Raw genomic sequence first — 26,469 nt, 5'->3', positions numbered from 1 at the left:
TGTGCTGTTCGGTTTTCTGTTCCTACGTTAGTTTGCTGAGGATAATGGCTTCCAAGTTCATCCATATCCCTGCAAAGGACATGATCTTGTTCCTTTTTATGGCTGCATAGTATTTCATGCAAATCCACTTTACCTGAAGTTTCCAATGCCTCCTCTTTTGGAAATCCAGTTGTCTCTTTGTTCTCATTCTCATGGATCTCACTGCCACCATTGAAACCATTGATCATTTGGACCACAATTGGTCACCAATGACCATTGTTAGTCCCTTTAGACACTTTGTAACATATGCTTCAGGAATATTGAGTTCTTCTGGTGGTTTTCATAATATCTAGATCACTTTGTTTTCCTTTGCCTTGTTAATTTCATCTGAAAGAAGCTGGACAAATTTTAATTTGGACTTTATGCATTCTCTAAAATGCCCTTTGGAAGCTTGTTTTTATATGGTTTTAGTTCCTGCTTTTATGAGGCAGAGTCTCAAAGGTACATTTCTCACTTCATCCTTCTCACTCTTCAACTCTCACTGCATCCTTCTCAATCTTCAACTCCATTTATTTTCTTCCTCCCTCAGAAGACAGAGAGAAAACCTAGAAAACTTAAGTTTATTTATTTCTATGTTTTGTAATGCAACAGATTACTGAAAAAATTCAATACATACATGAATTAAGCCAAAAAATAAAATCTGTCCTTCTCCCTCACCATACACCAGGGATAACCAACACTCACCACTGTGTGAATAGATGAGCTTTGAAGATTCCTTCCAATTTCAAGATTCACAGTGTTGGGTGGCAGAAGGAGAGGAGAAAGGAAGATCTCATCATTTAGCCAAATATTTCCCCACAGGCGCTCCAGGTCACAGGCACACACTTTTCAGCTGTTATTGTTTGTTGGAAGAGGATTTATTATTGGAGGAGAATAAAAGTGTTACTACACCTGGAGGGGATGATTGTCTATCTTCTTTGCTTGGAGTTGTAATAAATTAGACCGGGAAACAGGCTTTCTAGAGATTAACGGTAGGTGAACTTGCCAGCTGTGGGGTTGTTAAAAGAAGAAATTAGCTTCTTCATGGATTCGCATATCTTATAAAGAAGACAGCACATCCTGAAGGCTTACTCTAAAGAAAATAAGTAATCTCTGGGAGACTCAAATGCCAAAATTAAGGGGAAAGGGCCATGTTAACTGATCCTAAGAAATGAATGTAGACAGCAATGTGGGATGGGAGGATGAGATGTGGGTACCAGCTTCTTGCTGGTGTAATTCTACTTTGCTTGCCTCTGACAATAATCTAAGTGTGTTCTGGCTAAATTCAGCTTCGCATAACTGCATAATCTCCCCTGCCCCTGCTGTTTCAACTGGTTATGGTGTCCCTTTTTTCTCTGGCCTAACTATAAAGTGCCATTGATTTGTACTAGAAATAATTCTTTTGCCCCATCCTAGAGAGGTTTATTTCTGTGGCGAGTGGGTTGTTCTGACCCTGTCCCTTGCATACTTCAGATGCGTGGGCATTCATTTGTAAAATTTTGTGTTATCCTTGGGTAATAAAAAACACAGAATTTTATCACTCATCAACAACTTTTATCTGAGACCAGGCATTTAGAACTGAGGACAGTTTCAAGGCTTTAAGGAAAAAAAGTAAATGAGAAGCTTGTGACTAGGGCCAGACCTACAGCCTTAAATGTGAGAGTCTGGGCTTAACTATAGAACAAGGTACACTATAAGCCAGCAATTCTCAAACCCATTAGTTGGTCTCAGTATCCCTTTATATAATTAAAATTTATTGAAGACCCTTGCCCCAACAGTTTTTATGTGAATTATAATTATTAATACTTAGAAGTGAAAACTGAGAACATTTTCAAATATTTGATTCTTTTGAAAATAATAAATCTATTACATGTTAACCTAAATGATATATTTTATAAAAAATAACTATACTTTCCAAACAAAAAAATTGTGAATAAATTATGAATTCATTTTACATTTTTGCAAATCTCTTTAATGTTTATCTGAAAAGAAGAAAGTCAAATTCTTATTTCTGCTTCTACATTCAATCTGTTGAAATACACTGTTCTGGCTGAAGTACAGTAATAAAATCCAGAGTCACATGAATAAGTAGTTGGAAAGTAGAAGCATTTTAATAGCTTTTTCAGATACTCATAGATATTTTCTGATACTACAACAAAACTTGGCAAGTGATAATTCATTAAAGGTTAGTTGTATTAAGAAATCTGAAGCCATATCAATGAACTTTTCATTCTGTTACAATAGAATCCAGTGGTCATCTTGTACTTCGAATGAATTTTTTACTCATGTAAGATTTTGTAGCACTGTGATTATTTGGGAAATTTGGTTCACTGAACTATGCAAATATTCTAAATGTTGACTCATTTCATTTTACAATATCAAAAAATAACATTTGTTAACATCACTCCCATCGTCATCAGAAAAAGTTTTACTTATTGGGAGTCTGCCAAGTGTAGTATACAAGTTTTCCAGAATTCTAATTTTAACTTGAAAGGTAGATTTCTGTCATTGGTAACAAACACTGTCAATTGTTTCCCTTGAAATGATAGGCTCATTTCATTCATTATTTGAGAAAATGTCTGCCAAATATCCAAGTTCAAAAAATTCTTATAAGTAAAAGTACTGTTTCATTTTTTTTTTTAACTTGCAGCTCAGCCACCCTCATGCTTTTCCTCAAGACAGCCATCATACTCCCCCAGCCACCAAGGGACTTTGTGTGAACCTCTTATCTCAGAAAACACGACAGTGAAAAGAAAAAATGTGTACTCAAGGTCAAGGTTTAATAAAATTAGTGATTTTACTGCTTCATCTTAAGTGAAGCTGGTTTTGTTGTTGTTGTTTTCATTTGTTTGTTTTTACTATATGTGAAGCTTTTATAATTCATGCTAAGACAAAAGCGGAAAGCAGTTCTACCCACCATTGCTCTTATGCCATCTGTAGAAATGTCAGCACAGTGAAGAAAGCAAATAATGTGTCAGTATTCTTATCAAAATAGTTCTGACCTCATGAACCTCCCAAAAAGGTCACAAGTTCCTCCAGATGTCCCAAACTATACTTTGGACATTGCTGCTGTGGACAAAAGCAAGATGCTTTTGATATATTGGCCACCATCCCCTCTAGAGACCTAGCACCAAGCTGCCCAGCCAAAAGGGGGATTGGGGAAGACAGAGGTCCCCTTAAACCTTTGGGAGCAACAGGGCTTTGGTTTAGATTGGGGTATTGTGGAACAAACGTATGTGACCTATACTTTCTATCCAGTTGGCTGGACATCTTTCCAGTCTTTTTTTTTTCTTTTTCTTTTACGTGTGGCTTAAAACATTTAATGCCACTTTTATAGTTTGGCTTGACCACCGTAAGCCACCCTAAACAAAGTCTTGTAAACTTTCCACACCAATTGACCATAACTACAACTGCTGTTTTCATTTTATGGCTTGGAGTAAAAGCAACTTATATCCTGGTCTTGATTGGTGAAGAATAGAACACTGTTCTTCAAACTCACTCTGTATGTGTGAGAAAAACCTTTCTACATTTCTTTCATTTTCTACTCTTTCTCAAGACAAATTGTTCGTCTCTAAGGACTCTTGTTGTCCACCACAAAGTATCCAATTCAAACATTGCATCCTTGTCTTTTCTGTCAAGCTCCACATTTTGTCTGTCAGGACTTTTTTCCCTTCTTTACTTCTTTTCCTTCTAGAGCTGGAAACCAGGCAGTAAGAGGATGACAGGCTTTCAAAGGTCATTTTTGAATAAAGAATTGTCTGTGTGCAGTGTTTCTAGAGTGGCATGTTTTGTGTGTTTTAGTGAAGGAAGGTGAGATAGAGAGAGGACTCCTGCTGGCCAGACTAGTCAAAAAATTCAATTTTCTTGACCATTTAATGTAAATCCTCGTAGGTATGAATTCCCTGAATTGAATGTTGGTGGTGGTGGGGAGAAGCTGACCAAAAGGTCCAAAGTTCTAGTGAGACAGGAGGAATAAACTTTAAAGATCTGTTGCCCAGCAAGGTGACCACAGTTAATAACAATGAATTAATTGTATGTTTCAAAAATGCTAACAGAATAGATTCTTAAATGTTCTCACCACAAAAAAAAGATAAGCATGTGAGGAGATAGACATGTTAATTAGCTTGATATAATCATTCCACAATGCACACATATATCAAAACATCAAATTGAACCCCGTAAATATATACTATTATCTTTTGTCAATAAAAATAAAAATTTTAATTAAAAAAAAAAGATAAACTGTGGCAGAAAAAAATGTAGATCTTTTCTGCACTTTTCATTCACCAGAAGGGAAGTTCACTTCATAGGAAAAAACCACTCTCTCTTTTCCATATTAGGAAATGATTTTTGATGTAGTTTATACAAAGGTATCATTAAAGCTAATTTGCTTTTTCCTAAAGGAAGAAGTAAAGTAAATAAGATAAAGAAAAGAATAACTAGCAATGTTGATTGGGTTCCAGCAAAGGTTATCAGCATCTGAATTGTCGGGAACTTTCAGTTTCTTGTATTGCTGATTATTTAAACTCGAATGCCACTGTTTGTCTAACGCAGTGAGCCTGTAACTGTTCCTACCAGGTTGCTACCATCAGCAGAGGTTTGTTTACAGTTTACAGTATAGTGAATGCACAAAGGCCCTCTTCACAAACTCTCCCTTCACACACCTCTGCAGGCTTTGAGAGGTGAGCAGTTTTTGCTACTTAAAGAACCAACCTCTAAGAAATTTCTGTATTTAACTATTTAGCCTGACCCATGCTTTTTGAGAACAAGCCATTGTTTATCATTTTATTACTTTAGTTTTCCTGTCCCTTCATGCCTGTATCAAGTTTCTCACGATTTAAAACAAATGCACAGAAACCAGTCAGTGCAGAATAATTGCAGGCTTTCAGTTTTCAGCATGCACAGCAATCACTGTGGAATCACCCTGAGTTATTAAGAAGAAAGCACCAAATCTTACATTAGTGACTTCTACAGAGCTGCGTTATCAATTGGAGCTGGCTTGTTTGTTGCAGATAATGTAGTCAGGACTGCCTCGCTGCAGACACTAGAGTTTTGTTTAAAAACCGATTTCTTCTTGTCTCTTTCTCTCTCTTGCAGTATAATTACAGGCTGCAGAGTGAAAAGCATTAGAACTGTTTACAAAACAGCGCATAAAGTTTAAAATAATGGGGATACGTGTGTGTGTTTCTGTAAAACAAAATAATGTGTATGGTAGGGGTAAACAATATCCAGTCTTTCTTCTTTCACTACCCCCTGTCACCCTCCAGAATTAAGGGCATGAAGTTGAGAGATGGAGCCCTTTCCTCCTGCTATGTGATGCTTACACTTAATTAGTTATGGCTACGTATCCAATGCCAGTTTATTGTTGCAGATCAACATACACATTCTCAGGTGTATGGGGACTGAGTGGCTGATGAAACAGACTACTATCTAATTAATTTTAGGGCAGCCTAAATTCCCATAAAGATGTTCCCTCATGACATATGAGAGAAAGATTTTATTTTTTTAATGAGCCCTTTGCTATCTTTCCAAGAGAAAAGCTTTCAGCAGGTTAGTGTTCCAAAGTGAGAGGGGCATTTTTCCAACCCTTTCAAAAGCCTCCTTCTGTGCAGCTTTGCAAAGACTTTGCAGCTCACCCTTCTGGATTTTATTTATTTATTTTTTAATGTGGAAGGGTAGCCGCTAACTCCAGCCTCGAGGCCAATGAATCATTTAGATTCACAGGTTTAAGATCTGCGACAAAGCGAAACCCCCGTGCTATCTGTGCCTTACCGGTCTCACCAACAACAAGCCTGGTGACTGACAGTCGAGAGAGGGCTCTGTCCATGTAGGTGCCCGCACAAGCTGAGGACATGAGCGGGACAGAGGAACCAGCCTTGCACGGAGGAAGCACATTTTCCTTCTGGTGATTGATTGTTGGGGGACAGTGAGGAGGTTTTCAGAGGCTGGAAAAAAATTGTCCCAGTCACTTACTGTGAAGTCTTTGTCAGCAGAAAAGACTCTCTGGGGTAGTGAATGATATAATGCAGATGACAAATGACAGGTGTGTGTTTCATTCTGCTTGCTAGGTACTCAGTGTCACACGCAGGTGAGTCAGCACTCCCCAACACGCCCCTTGTGCCATCTGCTCCCCACATGCAAACACTCATTCCCAATGCTCTGTGGCTTCCCTGGCACTGCTGGCTCTTCCTAATCGATCGTCAGCTCTGTTGGGGATGTGTAAAGTACTGTCAGAGTGTGAGCAGGGTGATACCTTACCACCCTTTTATGGAGCTGATTATGAAATGAAGATAGCATTTGAATCATTTGTTAGCAGTTCTGAAAGTTGTTTCCTTCTGTTCCTCCCTTTTGGAGCACAGAAGAAAAAATATATATAATATATACACATATAATATGCTGTTGCAAGAGACTACTTCAGATCGAAAATCTGTTTTTAAAATCATTGACTGATATTTCCTTTGTATTTTTTTCTCCCCCTTCCAGGACCCTATCTGCAGATGTTCTGAATACCTCTGAGAATAGAGATTGATTATTCAACCAGGATACCTAATTCAAGGTATTAGCTCTTGTCAGAAGCTTTTACATTTGAGCTCTGTGTTGGAAATTCTATTTTGGCAATGAATTGAAATAGGAAAAGTTGGAATGAGAATAAAGGACAAAAGTGAATTTGCAAAATAATCAAGTGCTTAAAAAACTACCCAGCACTTGTGAGGGTTTGCTATTTCTGACTCATGTGCAACCCTGTCTCTGCCAGCTTATGTGCCAATACTGACTTATTTGTAGCCCTTTCTCTGCAACTGTGCTTGGAGTTTGGATTTCATTTTAGTCTCACCGTCTCCGTTTTTCTCTGACTGCCCAGAACTCCAGAAATCAGGAGACGGAGACATTTTGTCAGTTTTGCAACATTGGACAAAATACAATGAAGTATTCTTGCTGTGCTCTGGTTTTGGCTGTCCTGGGCACAGAATTGCTGGGAAGCCTCTGTTCGACTGTCAGATCCCCGAGGTTCAGAGGACGGATACAGCAGGAACGAAAAAACATCCGACCCAACATTATTCTTGTGCTTACCGATGATCAAGATGTGGAGCTGGGTGAGACACTGGACTCTTCACTTGTTAGTCTCTTTTGTTCAGATGATTTATCGAGTCTCAGAATTATCAGAAGACATTTTGAGGTTTTGCACTTAATTATTGTACATTAACCAACACCCTGGTTTATGCAATGAACTTGTATTGATCATAAGGCATTTGGTTTGTGTTTCAGCATTACTTTTCTGATGTTATGTTTTTGAAATGGTCGGGGAAGGGGCCTGGGGGAGTAGGACAATGGAGAAAGAGGGTCAGCACTGAAGACTATAGAAGTAAAGGATTGAAAGCTCTCAGTTAAGACTTTGTAAAAATATTTGGGCAAAGTTGTTCCAAAGAGTATGAGGATGTGACTGTAATTCTATGCAATGGATATGAATATGGACTGATACTAAAGGAACTTTCAGTGGTTGTCATTATTAGAGTGGATTACTTATTCACAGTTTGTTATAGTAATTGTTAGGTAATTGAAAGTTGCAGTGTTCTATATGTCTTTTGGTAGAGAATTCACTTACTACTACCTTAGATATGATGCTTTTTTATTTAGCTTGCCTAGGCTAATTGTAGAGCACCCAGAAAGCCTGCCAAGATCTAGTGATTCTAACTTACCTTCTATATCATCTGATTGGGTTTCTTATCTTCTCACCATCTTCAATGGCCCAGCCCTAGGGTCTTGTTCATAAGCCGAGGGCCAATTCTTCTAGTCCACCTAGTGCAAGGCAGATAGAAAGCTTGCCCCTAGAAGTTGTCACTACCACTCCTCATTTCCTTTCCTGAACCCAAATTCCTTGCTCTCAGGCATCACCCAGCTGTGCTTAGCTATCACATTCAACCTGACTGGTAGCTGAATCTTCTAGCAGAGCATGCTGGGCTTCTTTACCGAGCTCCTGCGGCTCAAGTTCTTGAGGACAAAACTCTCCATGCTGGCACTTGGTCTCCATGGAAGGGGACTTTGGTTTCCCACTTGAAACCAGACGGTGGGGTCCCAGTAAAGTTAATTTCTTGGGTTCAGCTGGAAGCAAATGCGCTAAAAAGCCAGCAGAGGTTATTATTGTTGACGTTGGTTTGCGGAGTCAACCCAACTTTTTTTTTTTTTTTTTAACAAGGGTATTGATTTTCAGGCGACAGGCCAAAATGAAAGGTGTCACACATACATGAGTATGTATTTAGCACATATGATGTTAGTATGTGTGTAAGTGGTGGTTTAAATGTCTTCATTCACTTACAGAGCAAGTAATTTTAGCTTTTTTAGAGCCTTGTGGGTCCATTTCAAGTTAGTTTAGTGCCTAATGTGTTAATAGCACAGTCTCCGCATGAGGATTGCAATGTTAAACACATCCTTGCCCTCTGCTTGACCTCATACCTGAACTCACCTTCCTTAACGTCTCACCCATCCATCGCTTTTGCTACAGCTGAGATCTCTGGATCCTCTCATCTCTCCCAGTTTTTCCCTCACTGGTTTGTCACCTGGCCTGCCTGCCTCCTCTAGTCTTGGCCTCTCTTGCCCACCCTTCACTCAGTTGCCAGAGTTATCTTTCAAGTATCTCTCTGATCAGATCACTTTTCTGCTTAAGTCCCTTCTGTAGTTTCCCTTTGCCATGAGATTATGCCCTTCTCCTCTGTGGGCAAATGAGTTCTGAGCCACGCAGCCCCTGCCTGTCCCCAAGGCTGTTTCCCTTTCCTCCACTTTCACTCCATGCTTAATAAGCACAATTGCCATCTCCCCAAAGGTGTCTGGTGGCTTCACCCCCCTCGCCTCTATCCATGCCTTTGCACATCTCGTCCCCTCTGCCTTTTCCTCTTTCTCCACCTGGAGAAACCCTACCTGTTCTTCATAACCCAGTTCATGTCATGGGCTTGGTGTTCCCAAACCGAAACCACCCTCCTCTCCAGCAGCATTGATGGAACTTTCCTTTGCACCCCAAGAACATGACTCCAGCATGGTGCTCATTCCACCATACCCTTCCATGCCTGTCCCTTCCACTTGACCAAGATCAACCAGAGAGCAAGGGTGTGTTTTATGTTGCACTCCTCATGCACTCCTAGTGTCCAGGAATATAGTGGGCACTAAACTAACTTGAAATTGACCCATAAGGCTCTAAACAAGCTAAAATTCCTGGAAATAAATAAAAGTATTCATCATGATCTACCTCTTCAATATACAGCACTGTCTTTAAAATATATTAAGAAATTGCTCATAACTATTTTTTTAACAAAATTCAAATTTTCAGCCTTGTCCTATAGTTCATTTACTCATCCAGTAAATATTTTCTGAGCAGTTACCAAGTATTGCCTTCTGTTGGAGGCATGTGAATATCGTGGTGAAGGGTTATAGACCAGGCTCAGTCCACCCAGATATTTCCTACATATTTGCCTTTAACTCCTTCCTTGATGTTCTAGCCAGATAACATGCTAAGAACTAGCTCATTAGTTGGGCGTGGTGGCTCTCACCTATAATCCCAGCACTTCGGGAGGCCGAGGCAGGCAGATCACCTGAGGTCAGGAGTTTAAGATCAGCCTGGCCAACACAGTGAAACCCTGTCTGTACTAAAAGTACAAAAATTAACCAGGCGTGGTGGCAGGCACCTGTAATCCCAGCTACTCAGGAGGCTGAGGCAGGAGAATCGTTTGACCCGTGAGGAAGAGGTTGCAGTGAGCCGAAACCGTGCCATTGCGCTCCAGCCCTGGGCTACAGAGCGAGACTCTGTTTCAAAACAAAAAAAGAACTAGCTTATTTAACCCTCACAGTAACTCTAGGAAGCAGTTACTATTCTCTCTTTGATTTAGGTATGAGAAAAATGAGGCTTAGAGAAGTCATGTAGCTTGTGGTGAGCAAGTAAATTGTGAAACCCAGACCTGTATTAGATCTGAGTCTCCACAGCTACATATTTAACCACTATCCCTTCCGTTAATCAGCCATCTACAAATAATTATTAAGCACCTCCTAAAAACAATCTGCAAATGCATAATATTTTAGGTTCTGGGAGAGGGAACAGAAGCAGAAGATGGGCCACGGGCAAAAACAAAATGACTAGGAACCACAGTGAACTGTGGGTTGGAGGTCCAGAAAAAACCTCCTTTCTTGGCAGAAAAGTCATGCTCTTGGCCGGGCGCGGTGGCTCACGCCTGTAATCCCAGCACTTTGGGAGGCCGAGACGGGCGGATCACGAGGTCAGGAGATCGAGACCATCCTGGCTAACATGGTGAAACCCCGTCTCTACTAAAAATACAAAAAATGAGCCGGGCGTGGTGGCAGGCGCCTGTAGTCCCAGCTACTCGGGAGGCTGAGGCAGGAGAATGGCGTGAACCCGGGAGGCGGAGCTTGCAGTGAGCTGAGGTCGCGCCACTGCACTCCAGCCTGGGTGACAGAGCGAGACTCCGTCTCAAAAAAAAAAAAAAAACAAAAAGAGTCATGCTTTTGGTAGTGGTTCCCACCTGATGGAGACTTTTCCTCATTTTTCTGTAATGTGCTCATAATCCTTCTAGAACATTATTGCTCTAGATTTTGGGCGTTGGTTGTTTTGTTTTTGTTTTTTTACCATCTTAACCATTTTTAAGTGTACAGTTCAGTACTGTTAAGTACATTTACATTGGTGTGCAACCCATCTCCTGAACTCTTTTCGTCTTACAAAAGTAAAACCCTATACTCATTAAACAGCAACTCCCATTTCTCTCTCCCTCAATCCTGGCAACTATCGTTCTACTTTCTGTCTTTGTGGATTTGACTACTCTAGGTACCTCATATGGGTGAAATCATACACCATTTATCTTTTTATGACTGGCTTATTTTACTTACCCTCATGTCCTCAAGGCTCATCCATGTTGTAACATGTGTCAAAGTGTCCTTCCTTTTTAATGCTGATAACTTTTCATCGTATATATGTACCACATTTTTTTAACCCATTCATCCACTGTTGGAAATTTGAGTTGCTTCCTCCTTTTCCCTATTGTGGATAATGCTGCTGTGAACGTGGGTGTACAAAGAGCTCTTCAAGACCTTGCTTTTAGTTATTTTGGAGCTATACCCAGAAGTGGAATTGCTGGATCATATGATACTTTTATTTTTATTATTTTGAGGAACCACCTTACTGTTCTCCATAGCAACTCACCGTGTTACGTTCCCTCCAGCTGAGCACAAGTGTCGTAGTTTTTCCACATCCGTGCCCACACTTGTTATTTTCTGGCTTTGTTTTTAATAGCAGCCATCCTGATGGGCATGAAGTGCTATCTCATTGTCACTTTGATATGGTTAGGTTTTGTTTTGTTTTTTACTCCAGTGCAATTTTCTTTGCCAAGTGCTTTAATAAATCTTCACCTAATGCAAACCTTTTTGCACCTGTAATGCTGTAGGCAATTTTGGCTACTGTGCCTCCAAAAAGAAAGTAACAGACTTAGTAAAGACTTAGAAGAACAATTATGAAAATTCTAATAGAATACTTTTCTCATTGGGAAAGCATAAAACAATCCTATCTGTTTATCTAGAAAGATGAAGGCTGAGAAGGGCTATAGTCAAAGTTTATAAAATCGAGCCAGGGAGGAAAGTATTAGTTCATTATGAGCAGGAGCCCTTCCCTTCGCTTTCAGGACAAATAAAGTATTACTCTGTAAAGGGAGTAAGACACATAAGGAATTCATTAATAAAAGTGCTAGAACCTTGCATGTGGATAACACTTTATCTTTTTCCAAAGAACATTTTGTTCACATTATTGTGAATGAATATTGCCATCTCACATGAGTTGGGTGGGGGACAAAGATCATCATCCCAGGAGGAAACAGCCTGTGGAAAGATGAAATGGCTTAACCATGGTCCCCTTACTTCTGAATTTGCTTTTCCCACAACTTAAGAAGTTGTTCAGGTTGTGCCTATACCTGTAAGTACTTTAGGGTTTTAGGCTAGAATAATGGGTGGAAGATTTACAATTTTTTAAGCTAAGTAGACACGCAGGGAAGTGATCAACATAAAGTTCAGGATAATGGCTACCACTGGGGAAAAAGTGATGACCGAGAGCATCAGTACATTCACATTCTATTTCAAAACTGAAAAAATATATATTTGAAAGAATATAATCATGTTAAGTTTTGTTAAAGCTAGGAGATGCATTATTTATTCTGTTACACCCTACACTTGAGATATTTTATAAATCAGAAGGAAGAAAATAAAAAATGTTTGAGGGACTCCTCTAACTTTCTGAGCCTAGCATCAAAGAAATTGGGCTCTAAATCTTTCCCAAATGGCCCTTGGTGCCACTCTGAGAAACAAAATATTGAGCAGATTAGACCATTGATCTGACTCAATATGGCATTTCTTACATTCCTAGGAAATTGGCCTGACAGGAACATCTCAGTAACATCGACCTGATGTTTCTCTTAGATCATATGTAGAGAGAAGCTCTGAGTACATGGAGATACTTTGTTTATTTAAAGCAGAAGCCAGAACACAAGATATTCAGACCAGAGCTAGCCCACAGATGTGTGTTGTTTGATGAGCATACTTTTCAGAATTAAGCCAATATTTTAAAATCATATTTTATAATATATATAACATATTAAAAAATCAGATTCTGACGTTTCTTGAAAATTCAAAAGAATGAAGGCTTGTATTCCCATGAAGCAGTCATCACTTAGATGTTTGAAGGGGAGCTGCAGCTGCTCTCAGACATTGGGATCCCCCACTACTGTGTTGTCCTTCAATACTTATGCCAAGGTGCAGGTGCCATTTATCATTGACCATACTGCTGTTTTTCTTATAGTCAGGAAAAGCTCTATAAACCATGTCTCTATCAAAGGTAAAACAACGAAAAGACACAAAAACTCTCTGACTTTTCTTATACCTGGCTGCCCTCACTTGCCTACCTTATCTGTGTAGCCCTGTAGGCATGTTAACTTCCATTGCTGTAAGTAGCTTTTAATGGCCTTGTGCTCTTTTGGAGGGGCCAGGAGGAAATAATGAGTCTTAGTGATCTGGAAACATTCCAGACTAATTTATTATCTTCTCTTTTTTTCCTTCTTCTCCCAACTACCTTTTCCCCCTTTGGTTTTAGGTAAAAAACATCTTTTTTTTTCTTGCCAATTCCATAATTTGGGTAGAAAAAAAATACCATTTAATTTTGTTTATTTTTTATATGCTTATGCTTTTAGAATTAGAATATTCAATAGATCATACAGGCATTTTAATAAAGGAAATGTCACTGTTTCATGTTTCATACTTTACTATGAAAACAACTGTTGGCATGTGAAAATGGCAGGGAAGTATCTAATACAACCAACTTAAATATTTAAAGCATTAGCCTTACTTCATCATAAAAGAATGACATTGACAAATACCCCTCCACAATCAGTAAGAGCTGGGTTTGCTTGTTGTTGTCACTCTTCAAACCATGAATGCTGTAATCCACATGGAAGTATCTCTCTAGGAAGCCAGGTGTATATGAATCCCACATGTCTGGGACTCCTGTGATAATGACAATATTTACTATTGAATTTCTGGTTCTGTAAGTTTTTCTGGACATGACAAACAGGTTGGATGAAATTTTTAATGTTTAGTAATACAAAATACTGCATACTCAAATGCTAAGATATATGTATCGGGAAAGGTAAAGCTTTGTTTTGAAGTTTAAACATGTCAATGAAGTCATTCAGGATTTCTGTGTGATTTTAGCAAAGTCATCCAAATCAGGGGGACATTTTCTCCGATCCTTTTTCATGCAAATGATTTTTGTATGAAATCCTTCTGTATGAAATGATTTTAGGAATCAAGTAGGTTGGGGTATATAAAGTGACTTAAATTCCTCACTATGGTTCTGTCTAGCCACAACCTATCACATACTCCATCCAAAGCACCATTCCTGGAGCTTTGATTTTTAACTGTGCCAAAATTGCAAACATGGTGGATCTTGATGGATTCCTGAAGGGTGGCACTTCTCCCACTCCCAGCCACCGCTGACCTCTTCAGCATCCTGGTCCACAGCCAATGGCTGTCACAGCATCCCCTATCCTGCGGGAGCAATGGAAGATGTTCTCAGTCCTAGCCTGGAACCGGGGCACTGGGAAAGTGTGTCTTGGCAGTCCTGTGGCCCGGACCTTCCCTCTCATCAAGCCAGCCCAGTCAGCAGTGCATGCACACCAGCTACACAGACGTAATCACCGTTGCTTCAGAGCATTTGTGTCTGGCTCCCACTTCACGGGACAACTTAAAATAACAATGAAGTTGGGCTTTTTGCTTGGGGTGAGGGGTCAGTGTGTGTAGAAAGGGGAAGAATTGATATATGTATTTGAAAACCAATATCAACATTTTAAGTCTCACAGCATAGAAAAGGTAGTTGACCTCTGTTCTCTCCTCCAGCTTTTGGACTTCAGATGTAGATTACAGAGAAGAAGATGGAAGAGGCAGGAGAAAATGTAATGTGATGGTGTTGAGGTGAGCACATAGGGCAGCCGCAGCCACGTCGGCACACTCCTTGCAGGAAGTACTTTGATGGCATCATGCCGTTTGCTCAGCAACAACCTTGTAAACTAGTCGGAGTGGGGAGTGCTGTCAGAATGTCCATTTTACAGACGAGAAACGCAAACCAAAAGAGGACAAATGACTTGCTCAGGCTAATCTGTGGCAAAATCCAAATGTTTTCCCACATGTTCAAGTCTAGGGCTCTTTCCCTTCTCATTTTTATCCTCCTCACCCCTGCCTTGTGAATCTGATTATGAGTGTTCAGCTTTACAATTCTTATCATTCCTATGAAATAATTGTTGTAATAACTGAGAATCAGCACCGTTTGCATTTCAGGCACCCAAGGCCTGAAACCTACAGAAGTGAAGAGCTTCAGCTTAAAACAAAACTGAGCCCTTCCATCTATCGGACAGACATTGTCCTGTCCACTGCTCTCAACAGCTGTGAATAAATAACTATGAGTTTTATTACAGAATCATTCTTGGTAAGGTTTGCCAATAAAAAAATCAATGGCACAATCACAGTCGGAATATATACAGGGTAAGGCAGTGTTATTGACTGACATTAATCATTGCACAGCCACTAAAAGGTGCTCGATGCTTTCCTTACTGGTACACACTAACACAGTGGAGTGAAGAGATTCACATTCCTGCACACCGTCATCTGTCTCTACCCAGAGAATCCATAGAGATCAGAGGCAACAATTAACGCCACCATGGCAGTCAGCAGCTAAAGACAGACAGATCCACAGCCCACTCATGCCTCGTCTGTGCCTGAGCCACTGAGACCGTTTCAGCTTGAGGGGAGGGTAGGAGACAGGTGTTAATGTCAGTCAGTATCTCCTCTAAGAGGCGAGAAGAATCAAAAGATGAGACTGCAGAAAGAGAGACCTATCGCGACTACAAGCAGACGTCAATTCTGTTTCTCATCTTGAAAATGTCAATGTCACGGCCAGCATTCAGCCTAGATAGAGCTCAAGAGCATGGTCTCCAGGCAGGCTGCCTGCATTTACTTCTGGGTTCTGCTACTGAGGGTCTGTGTGGCCCTAGGCACAGCATGATTTAGCCTTCTGCACCTCCATTTCATTATCTGTGATATAGGAATAATAGCTACTACCACCCACCACAAAGGGTTATTGTCTGGATCAAATTAATTGCTAATGTGAAGCACTTAGAAGAGAACCTGGCTGAGAGTAAGTAGAAAATCAATGTTGCTTTTTCCTGTCTACAATATACCTTATAGTCTTGGCAGTGATCTAAGCCACCTAGATCACTCAAAATGAGGCACCCACTACAGTCTCTTCCAGCTCTAGGCTTCCCTGATTCTGTGTCCAACCTAAAGGAAATGTCACTGTTTCATGTTTCATACTTTACTATGAAAATAACTGTTGGCATGTGAAAATGGCAGGGAAGTATCTAATACAACCGACTTAAATATTTAAAGCATTAGCCTTACTTCATCATAAAAGAATGACATCGACAAACACCCCTCCACAATCAGTAAGAGCTGGGTTTGCTTGTTGTTGTCACTCTTCAAACCATGAATGCTGTAATCCACATGGAAGTATCTCTCTAGGAAGCCAGGTGTATATGAATCCCATACTTCTCCAGGTGAGATTCACTGAGAGGCAGCTTCAGCTTCACCTAGGGTTTGTTAGAAACACACATTCTCAGGCTCCATCCTGGACTTACTAAACCAGTATCTTGGGGTGGGTACAGGATTCTAGGGCTTATTATGCCCTTCAGGTGATTTTTTTAAAGTTGGACAAGCATTGTCTCAGAATCTCTTTACTGAGAACCTTCAAGCCAGATTCCCACTTTTTGTTTTGTTTTTATGAGACAGAGTCTCGCTCTGTCTCCCAGGCTGAAGTGCAGTGGCCCAATTTTGGCTCACTGCAACCTCTGCCTCCTGGGTTCAAGCGATTCTCCTGCCTAAGCCTCCCAAGTAGCTGGGTCTACAGGCACGCGCCATCACACCTGGCTAATTTTTGTATTTTTAGTAGAGACAGGGTGTCGCCATGTTGGCCAGGCTGGTCTTGAATTCCTCGCCTCAGGTCATTCGCCCACCTTGGCCTCCCAAAGTGCTGGGATTACAGGCGTGAGCCACTGCGCCTGGCCCAAGATCCCCACTTTCAAGGACCCCAGTGGTGGAGCTGAACTGCTAACAGTGCCTATGGGGATCCAGTGTTGTCTTGGTTCCCTTTGACGTGTAGACTGGTGGGAACCAGGGCATTTGGAGGGATTGCTTGGGACCCCTACACAATCAGCTCAGTTAGTTAAGAAAAGGGTGATACTGAGAACGAGAGGAGAATCCTGGCTGGGGCGCTTCCAGCAGTGGTGAATTGCGATGTTTTAGCCCCTGTTTTTATATTATTTTGATTTAAATCAGATTTCTACCTCTGTCTCATATTTGTAGTCTAAATGAGTCTGTAAACTAGAGATTGCAGTGCTGCAATTCAGAACCTTGGATGATGGCCTCAGCTGCATTTTTCTTTTATTTGAATTTAGCTAAGGCTCATAAAGGAAACTAGGAGCTTGTTCTTTGAAATAGACTACTGGACAATGAAAAGCCATCAATAGGGTTTGCTGTTTTCCCCAAATTCAAGATACTCAGTAACTAACTACTGCAGAGATCTAAAGAGGAGCAATGAGACATGATAGACATCTTCAGTGTCACCTTTCACTCTCTTTCCATTTCTGCATCTCCGTTCATCCACTTATCTCCAGGATATTCCCCCGTGTGATCAACCAACACAAATATAAAATGCAACATTTCTAAAATGGGATTTTAAAATCTCCTATAAGGCATATTCCTATTTAGTTACTTCTTCACCATCAGTGAAACTATTGGTTTCCAGTTTTCTTCTCACAGTGAATACTTCAAGGTGTTAGCCAACTCCCAGCCTTCTCATGCATCACCACATCACTTGGGTCTGCTTCTTAGGGTCGCTCTGTGTCAGAGGCATAGTCGTCCGAGTTCTTCTTTCCTCAGGGCTAGACGGCTTCAGTGACCTCATCTGTATCCTTCGTGGACCAGCAGCGGTGTGCCCTCCTCAATCCACATACCACCACTGCAACAGCAACGCCTCTCGAGGGGATTGCAATCCACTGCAATCTGCAATCCACTGCAGCAGCAACACCTTTCAAAGACTTTTTTCTTAACATGCCATTCATGCCTTTGACACAGAACATAACTCTACCTTTGTTTTTTTTATTCTATCACATCCAGTATCTCTGCCCAGCCTTCAAGCTATTTGCTAAATCTGCTTTCCACATTTCATGAAGAGAATTCTCCATATTTCTCTTCATGCCAGGAAATCAATGTGTTGTTCTCATCACTCTACTTGTTTCTTCCCACCTCCAGAGCATCACACATGTCACTCGCCGCAGTCCCCCAATGATATACTTCACCCATCTGACATTTACTTCCTCCTTTTTTTCCATCTGTCCTCATCTCTCATTTCAGAACTCTTATTAAGCCTTCAATCCAAGTTCCCTCTATTTTTATATGCCCTGCTACTGCTGTATTCACATTGTTCCGTGTGCATTGCTTTGCAAATATCCCCAAGTGATTTTTCTATGTAGGTTCTCATCTAGAGAATTTATTACTGAAGACCAGAAGCAAAAAATTTCCCATTTCTTTTGTTTATGCTACACTTGGGAGATCAGCCCGGAATGCTGAGGTTGATAGAATGTTTTGCATGAAGTAGGCACTCTCGACATGTTATTCACTGACTACAAAAGGTTGCTTGATCCCCTGAAGACAACCAGAAGAGAAAGAGCAGTTAGGATTGTTCCTAGCAGAGGCATATTTTAGGGAGCTCTAATGAGACCCAATTAGAAACCCTCCTCCTGTTCTCATATACGTCATGTGAACGGTAAAAGCTAGTATATGAAGACACGGGGCTAACTGTGGCTTTTTGGACTGTTGCATGCTTCTCTTCTGCCCTGAATGCTTGCCTGGTTTGCATTACGATTTCCTTCCTTGCTGGAAAACATAGACTTTCTTCCTTTCTTTGGAAGAAGTGGGACCTGTTGGAAATCTGAGGCTCCAAGATTCAAATGCAATGGGTTTGGCTGTAGTGCTCTGTAGTGCACTTCTTGACAAGTCCTGAAAAGACTATTGAATTCTGGCCTGTGCTTTTCTGCAGTGTTTGGATGTGTTTCAGCTGCAGTGTTTGGCTGGATAGAGTAATCGAAATAGTTTTTTTTCCTTCCTCAGCAATCTTATGTTACCAGTTCACCCTTAAAGCTAAAATGGAATATTTTACAGCCACGCAGATACTTTGGAGTGCAATCGAATTATAGCTCTTTCACAAGCAAACAATCTATCTTTAAAAATTGTGCATAAATAGGTCAAAATATAAATTGATGTTGTTATCCTAATAGAAAAACTGGCAAACATTTGGTGAGCTTGCTAGAGGATACCAACCTGCATTGAAGACCTTTTTTAATTATTATTAAACATAGGCATTTTGATGGGACTTAATAGGGAAGAAATTTTTTTCTCTTTTCTTTCATATGATTAAAATGCTATAGTAGTAATCTATACTAGTAATCTAGTAGCAATATCACTAGTAGATTGCATTTGTGCTGGGCTGGGGGTTTTGATGCTCTGTGTATCAGGCTATTGTTCTCTGGTAATCTTCAAAGGGCTTCTGGCCTTTGAATCTGCTCCATATCTAAAATTCTAGCTTTAATTATCAGATTAGCCTGCATTTTTTTTCTTTGTGATTACAGAGGGGAGAAGTATGTTTATTATTCTGCAAAATACTTGAGATGGTAAGATCTCAAATGCTTAATTTTGTTGTAGAAATGAGAGCTGATCAAATTATAGACTCCTTCAAGCTAAGGAAAGGAAATGAATAAGTTAGGGAAACAGAGGCACTGAGGGGCACAATTGAAATGGGCATTCATGTGCTGCACTTTGCTAAACAATGCCGGCACTGTGCCTTTCAGGGTCCCTGCAAGTCATGAACAAAACGAGAAAGATTATGGAACATGGCGGGGCCACCTTCATCAATGCCTTTGTGACTACACCCATGTGCTGCCCATCACGGTCCTCCATGCTCACTGGGAAGTATGTGCACAATCACAATGTTTACACCAACAACGAGAACTGCTCTTCACCCTCGTGGCAGGCCACGCATGAGCCTCGGACTTTTGCTGTGTATCTTAACAACACTGGCTACAGAACAGGTAAGGGATGACGTTTCCAGCCCATGAACCTCTCGTGATATGTCTTAAACTCAGGAAGAAGCGTTGGGTAATGAAATGCATGAAGTTCCAACAAATACCTACAAAAGGATCAAGTGTTTTTAAACTCCTTGACATCTACCCCAGGGTCTGGGACACAGTAAATGATCAAAATTATTTATTATTTATTAATTAATGAATAACTGATGGGTAAATCAATCATGTGTACCTTATTGATTCATGTATTTGTTCATTCACAATTAATAGGATTTGGAAAGTTTCTTTAGCTTGTGGTTGTTTTTAGGTCTCAAATGTTCACTTCTACCTTCCAGGAAAGGAAGGCATCCTAATTGCTACACCTCCTATTATTGTTTAACCTATACAGGGCAGGAAGTGGTTTTTGATTAATTGGTTTTTTGAAAATTGGGGACTTCTTTCAAGAGGGGTAGTGAACATCATGCCAATCTTTCTGAGAAAAAAGCAAGGTTCCTTCTGGTAATATTAGCCCCAAGGCCCTATCCTCCCAGCATGCAGATGATGTCCTTGGGTTTTTTGTAGCATTTCTTCATAAAAGGACACAACTTTGTTCATAGAAGGGCTACAGTGCAGACATGGGTTGTTGCTTGTTTTTATTTTTCCAGAATCACCTAGGCTTATTCATAAGAATCAAATATGTTATGACTAAAGCTTGTTCAAATGACTTTCAGGCCTACAGTTTCTCTATTTTGAAGATTTAAAAGTAAAAGAGTTCAGATAAATATTCTCCTGCATCTCTTTTAAAAGTGAAATTAATCTTTCCCACTGGACTCAGGAAATATACGGCCATTTGCTTCTTTGCAGAGCGCCCTATGGGCACTTAATTCTTGTTATTTATGGATGAAAATATTGATTGTGCATATGATAGCACTGTCACTCGCAGACAGCTCAACATCTCGACTCAAAGGAGCAGCTCCTCCCGTGCATCTCAAGGGTGTTTTCTTATGCGTAGGAAAGAAACTAGGTTACAGAGAGGTTACAGAGGGTGCCTTATCTGAGTGTGTTTTCTCACATTAGTGATTTAAATTTATAGCACCTTTCATCTGAGGACACTAAAGCAATTTGCAAATCCATCAAACATCCCTGTAGAGTTTATAGATGGCAAATGTACTTGGCTCTGTTTTATAACTGAGGTGGTGATTTCAAATATTGTGTGACCAGCTCAGAAACAGAATCAGAGGTGGTTCCCTAATACCTGGATCCTGATTTTTGCCATCAAATTGTGTTTTGCTTATGGAAAGTGTGCGAAATCAGTGCCTTTCACCTCCCAGGTTCCCTGTAATGTAATCCCTAGTAGCAAACATGGAACTGGAACGATTGGGACTCTCACATATCCAGAGTGAAATGGATGACATTTGTCATAAGAAATAGAGATTGAGGGTGAGACAGGGCCCTGCCAGGACTTAGAGCAGTCAACTAGGGTTTGCTAATTTGTTTCAGGGCTAAATTAGGAAGGGCAAGAAAGAAGGGAATTCGATTTTGCCATTATCTCACCTAATTCCTAGGGCAATCTTGAAAGAAAGGAATTTCCCATGTTACTAATGAAAAAAACCGAGACTCAGAAAGGCTAATTGTCTATGGTCATGAGCTAGTCAGTGATGGAATGAACCCAACACATCCAACTCCAAAGTCTTTCCTCTGTTCATTGTCTTATTTATTTACGTAATGATTCTATTCTGCCTCATTCCAAAACGCCTTCCAGAGATACAGACTTTAGAGGCTACAGACCCATAAGGACCCTGGCAAACAGAAACAAAGAGTAGAACTAGCTAAAGTCAAGGCAAAGATTTCTGTACAAACTGCTTTCTGTGGAGTTGTAGGGAAAGGTGGAATATTTAGAACTCAGCCTCCAGATGGTAAGAGCAAAAATGGAAACACCATCCATTGTAAAGTTCACCCAGTCACCGGGATAAAAACAATTCAGTTGCCTGGGACTTGCTTCGGTTATACTGTGCTATATCCACCCTAAGAGGGATTGAGAGAGTTTAACTAAAACTCAAAGATGATTTAGTTCCATTTCCTTATTTTTAGAGGAGCAAATTTGCACCCACAAGAATAGAGTGACTGAAGTGACAGATCTGACTGACGTTCTAATGGGAAGAGCGTGCACCGGGACCTTCGTCTTCAGGGCTCTCTCCAGTGTGCTGATCAAACCTTAAGAATCGGGTCTGGGATGAAACTGTACACACCGGAAGGCTTACCTGTTACCTCAATGGACTGTCACTTTTTTGTGCAGCCTGAGGAGTTTCTTTCAGTCGATGTCTTCTCCAGGAAGAGTAGATCTGCTCCTGGAAACTAAGTCTGATTCTAAACCTTTTCTTCAGGGTTTAGACACTTAGCTAATAATACAATTTATAGTGAGTCATCCTCCAAAATAAAAGGAATTCTTTAAGGGAAATAAAGACTTTTCCAAAAACTTAGTTAACAATAGGAAAATGGGCCGGGTGTGGTGGCTCACGCCTGTAATCCCAGCACTTTAGGAGGCCAAGCTGGCGGATCACGAGGTCAGGAGATCAAGACCATCCTGGCTATCACGGTGAAACCCCGTCTCTACTAAAAATAGAAAAAATTAGCCGGACGTGGTGGCGGGCGCCTGTAGTCCCAGCTACTTGGGAGGCTGAGGCAGGAGAATGGCGTGAACCCGGGAGGCGGAGCTTGCAGTGAGCCAAGATTGTGCCACTGCACTCCAGTCTGGGTGACAAAGTGAGACTCTGTCTCAAAAAAAAAAAAAAAAAAAAAAAAAAAAACAGTAGGAAAAGGATAATATGGGCTCAGGAAAACAAATCTAGATTTGCCTATTAGTAAATCAGAAAAAATAAAAACTGGGGCCGGGTGCAGTGGCTCACACCTGTAATCCCAGCACTTTGGGAGGCTGAGATGGGCGGATCACCTTAGGTCAGGAGTTCAAGCCTGGCCAAAATAGGAAAACCCCATCTCTACTGAAAATACAGAAATTTGCCGGGTGTGTTGGTGCGTGCTTGTAATCTCAGCTACTCAGTAGGCTGAGGCAGGAGAATCACTTGAACCAAGGAAGCAGAGGTTGCAGTGAGCCAAGATCGCACCATTGCACTCCAGCCTGGGCAACAAAGCAAGACGCTGTCTCAAGAAAAAAAAAAAAAATGGGAAGACTGAAATGGCAGTGATAGAGATCTCTATAATTTAAATTTATCCTTGATGGGAAAACATTACAGTATCTCAGACAATTAGGAAGTAAAAATGTCTTCATGACAGTAGTTATTGATCCAACCATGGACAACAACCCATTTGAAAATACACAAATAAGTACACACAAGTGGCAGGAATCTTAGAAAATTAAGAGAATTGGTAGGTAGATATTAAACCAATGTAATTATGAGACACTAAACTAGTAGAGAGAAAGTCAATGTGTAAAGATTTTATTGCTTTCCTAATAATGAATTTATTATTCGGAACATTTAGCTACAAACCTAAGAAAAATAATGACGGAAACTGAAATATGTACTATACATAAATATCCATCTAGAGAGTAAGTTTTATGTAGAATAACTCAGAGAAAACAAATTACTAAGGGGCTTATTTTGGGAGGCGTCCAGAATCCATGGATTTAAATGAGTTGAATTAATCCAATATTATATTTACCATTGTATGACATGAGTTTTCTCTTTCAGAACGGAGGCATATTTTTGGACTGGCTATAGCCTAAATTTTTCTAACTTTACTCATGGAAAATATGAGTCTATGAGAGCTTAAATGTTCATGAAGGGGAAAATGCAGTAACATGTCGACTGCACTTCATATTCTGACAAGTGAAATAGGAATGAGATTGGATTATATATTATAAAAATGAATATCCTGCCTGAAATCAGCTCCAAAAAAATTAACTTAAATTTATTATGAGGATATCAACATTAATATAAAACCTGGCATAGGTTTTAAGGTAAAAATAATTATCCATGCTTGAGAGATAGCATTAAGTATTTAACAACAACAACCACAAAAAAAAACTGAAGCAAGATTGAAAAGATTGTGGAACCACATTCTACCTTGATTTGTTTTGAGGACTTGGACTGGCCAGTTTTCCAATCTGTATGATGCAAAGATTGGCCTAGAATGATTCCTAAGTTTTCTTTCTTGTCCAAAGTTACAGTGTGTTATAACTTTATTATACTCATGGTAATTATAATATTGATTCATTTAACAATTGTGATATTCGAATTATAATCCTAACACATGGTACATAAAATCACATATGAGTTAAATCTTAATCACAAGAGTTCTACTTCATATCACTGAAGTAGAAGGGACAATATTTAATAAACTTCTGCAATAAATATTTTTGTGAAGAATTCTTTTGTAATAAATCAAAATCATAGGCCTTAGTTCTGAAAAAGAAAATTATATCAAATAATGGTAAATACAATATTGGATCAAAATTTTTTTTGTCTTTTTACGTTACAAAATTTATGTTACTTATAGCAAGTATATTTATTCTCTAATATGAGATTTTTTAAATGTAGAGTTCACTTAAAGTAAGAAAAACTAATATTCTTAATTTTATTATGATGTAGATTCTTGACACATACATAAACATGAGATATATCATACATTTATTAAACCACAGTATGCTTGGAACACACTAGACATTGGGATGAAGACATTTAAGTAAGATTCCTGTCTTCACTGGACTTACAATCTAGTTGGGGAAACCAGACTGCTGTATACAAACTGACATTAATCATAATTTTAACTTGGTTCAAAATTATTTATATTTATAGTTACTAGCATGAAATCCCATCACCCTAAGTCTATCAATTACATGGATTAAAATCTCAATATATCTTTTGATACATGAAATAAGATTTGACTTTTCTGCGGCATCAGATCTTTGGGTTAGTTGCTATTGCTGGCTTTAAAATAAATTCCTTGGCTTCAGATAGTTCCAGGAAATTTTTCTAAGTATTATGGAACAGGTTGTCGTAGACAGAAGTAGCTGGCCTACAGCCAACAATAATTACAATCAAGTCTTCTGATCTTTCTCTCTGCTTCCCAACCCCCACCACCTTAAACAGCTGTGAAGGGAAGCGCTTAATGGTATCCAAAAAAAAGAGGATGGGTAAATGGCACGTTAGTGATGTATTCAGATAGTAGGAGTTGAATTGAATTGCCAATGCCGAAGGATAGAAAAACATTGAACTATACGTAACCTACATGTAGACATAATGGCAATAAGGGCAAGAAAGCTAAATTCACCTTAGGAAGGGAGAAAGAGATTTACTACATCTGGAGGAAAATAATTAGAAGGCCAGATAATCAATTGCAGAGCGCCGCCAGGAAACATCATGTTGAAGGAGGCCAGGGGTGATTACAAACGAGTCTCAATGTCATGAGGCAACAAAAAGGCCAGAGCAACTGGAGGCCAACAGTGCTGCACCCTGACACCCGAGGCCCCCATCAGCCTTGGAATGAGTGTGATGGGTGAGCGCACATCTGGAATACTGAGTACATTTCTTACGCTCCGTTAACACAGAGACACCAAAAACCTGGAGGGAGTTCTGAAGCAAATAACAAGGACTATTAAAAGACTTGAAGGAATAGTTTATAAGGGAAGGATTAAGTCAAAGGGGAATGCCATGGCAATGGGTAGAAAACAGTACAAAATATCCTACAAAGTAAAACAATGAGGAAAGGGCAGGAATGATTTGGGGAGAGGAAACAAAGAAACCCCAACAATGAAGTAACTTAAAGTGCAGAAAAAAAAAATAAAACTAATTAAGCAGAAAAATGTAAGCCAAATGGAGGAGTTTGTTGCCACAAAATAAATAGTAGTGGGGAAGAAAATATGTAACCTCTGAAGAGATATTTTCAAGTGCACAAGTGCAGAACTCTAGTGCGAGATTTCCTTACACTGCAGGATGGAAAATCATTTACAGTAAGACAGGGCCAAAAGGATACTGATAATGGTGATGCTAATAACAATATTAGTTGTAGGCGCACTTAACAAGGCCTTGTTTTGTGCCAGGCACTGTTTTCAGTGCTTTACATATGTGTTGATGCATTTAATCCTCAAAACAATCCTGCCACCGTTACTATTATCACCACAGTGGCTTTACAGAAGGGGAGTTGGGGGAGGGAGAAGTGAAGTAACTTGCATGTAGATGGATACCCTAGCAAGTAGCAGAGCCAGAATTTGAACCCAAGCAGGCTGGCTCTAGGGTTTATATTCTCAATCACTATGCTTTTTGCCTTTTTGAAAAAAAAAAAAAAAAAAGGAAAGAAAAGTGGGATAAACCCGTAGGGATGAGGAGGAGGCCAAGGAAAGCACGGGGCCTGAGGCTGTTAAGTGCAAGCTTTTTGGAAACAATCCCTTTTGAACGTTAGTGGGGTGTGGCCTTGGTCTGCTGCCTGTGGCTCCAAGTCATACTGCATTTTGTTGGAAAAGGAAAATCATCTTGTGGTTCCATGTGGAAAGGTCAGTTCATCTCTAAGACAGGAATTCCTCATTAAAAGAAATCCAACTACACATAGTCAGCACAGAAGGAAATCCTGAGTCACCTGATGTGAGACCCTTTGACACTTTGCCCTACACTGATCAACGTGCTCAGTGCCCCTGGAAGAAGCCTTAAACAGTGGGCACTTGGCTGACTGTAGACCTAATTGGTTCACTCATTCACAGAGTCAACAAATAAACATTCGTTCAACAAACAAACATTGC

General features: G+C 40.0%; 1 protein-coding gene across 1 annotated transcript in view; it reads left to right on the top strand.

Annotated features, from left to right (window-relative positions):
- Window positions 1–26,469, top strand: part of SULF1 (sulfatase 1) — a 162,515-nt gene that overhangs the window by 60,774 nt on the left and 75,272 nt on the right. Inside the window, exons 3-5 of the mRNA XM_030795160.1 lie at window positions 6,502–6,574; window positions 6,878–7,109; window positions 19,506–19,745. Of these exons, the coding sequence (XP_030651020.1) occupies window positions 6,938–7,109; window positions 19,506–19,745 (412 nt within the window). The 5' untranslated portion in view covers window positions 6,502–6,574; window positions 6,878–6,937. The remainder of the gene's footprint in view (window positions 1–6,501; window positions 6,575–6,877; window positions 7,110–19,505; window positions 19,746–26,469) is intronic.

The sequence above is a fragment of the Nomascus leucogenys genome, chromosome 16 (genome assembly GCF_006542625.1).
Source record: "Nomascus leucogenys isolate Asia chromosome 16, Asia_NLE_v1, whole genome shotgun sequence".
Classification (NCBI taxonomy): Eukaryota; Metazoa; Chordata; class Mammalia; order Primates; family Hylobatidae; genus Nomascus; species Nomascus leucogenys.
This window is presented reverse-complemented; position numbering and strand designations above follow the sequence as displayed.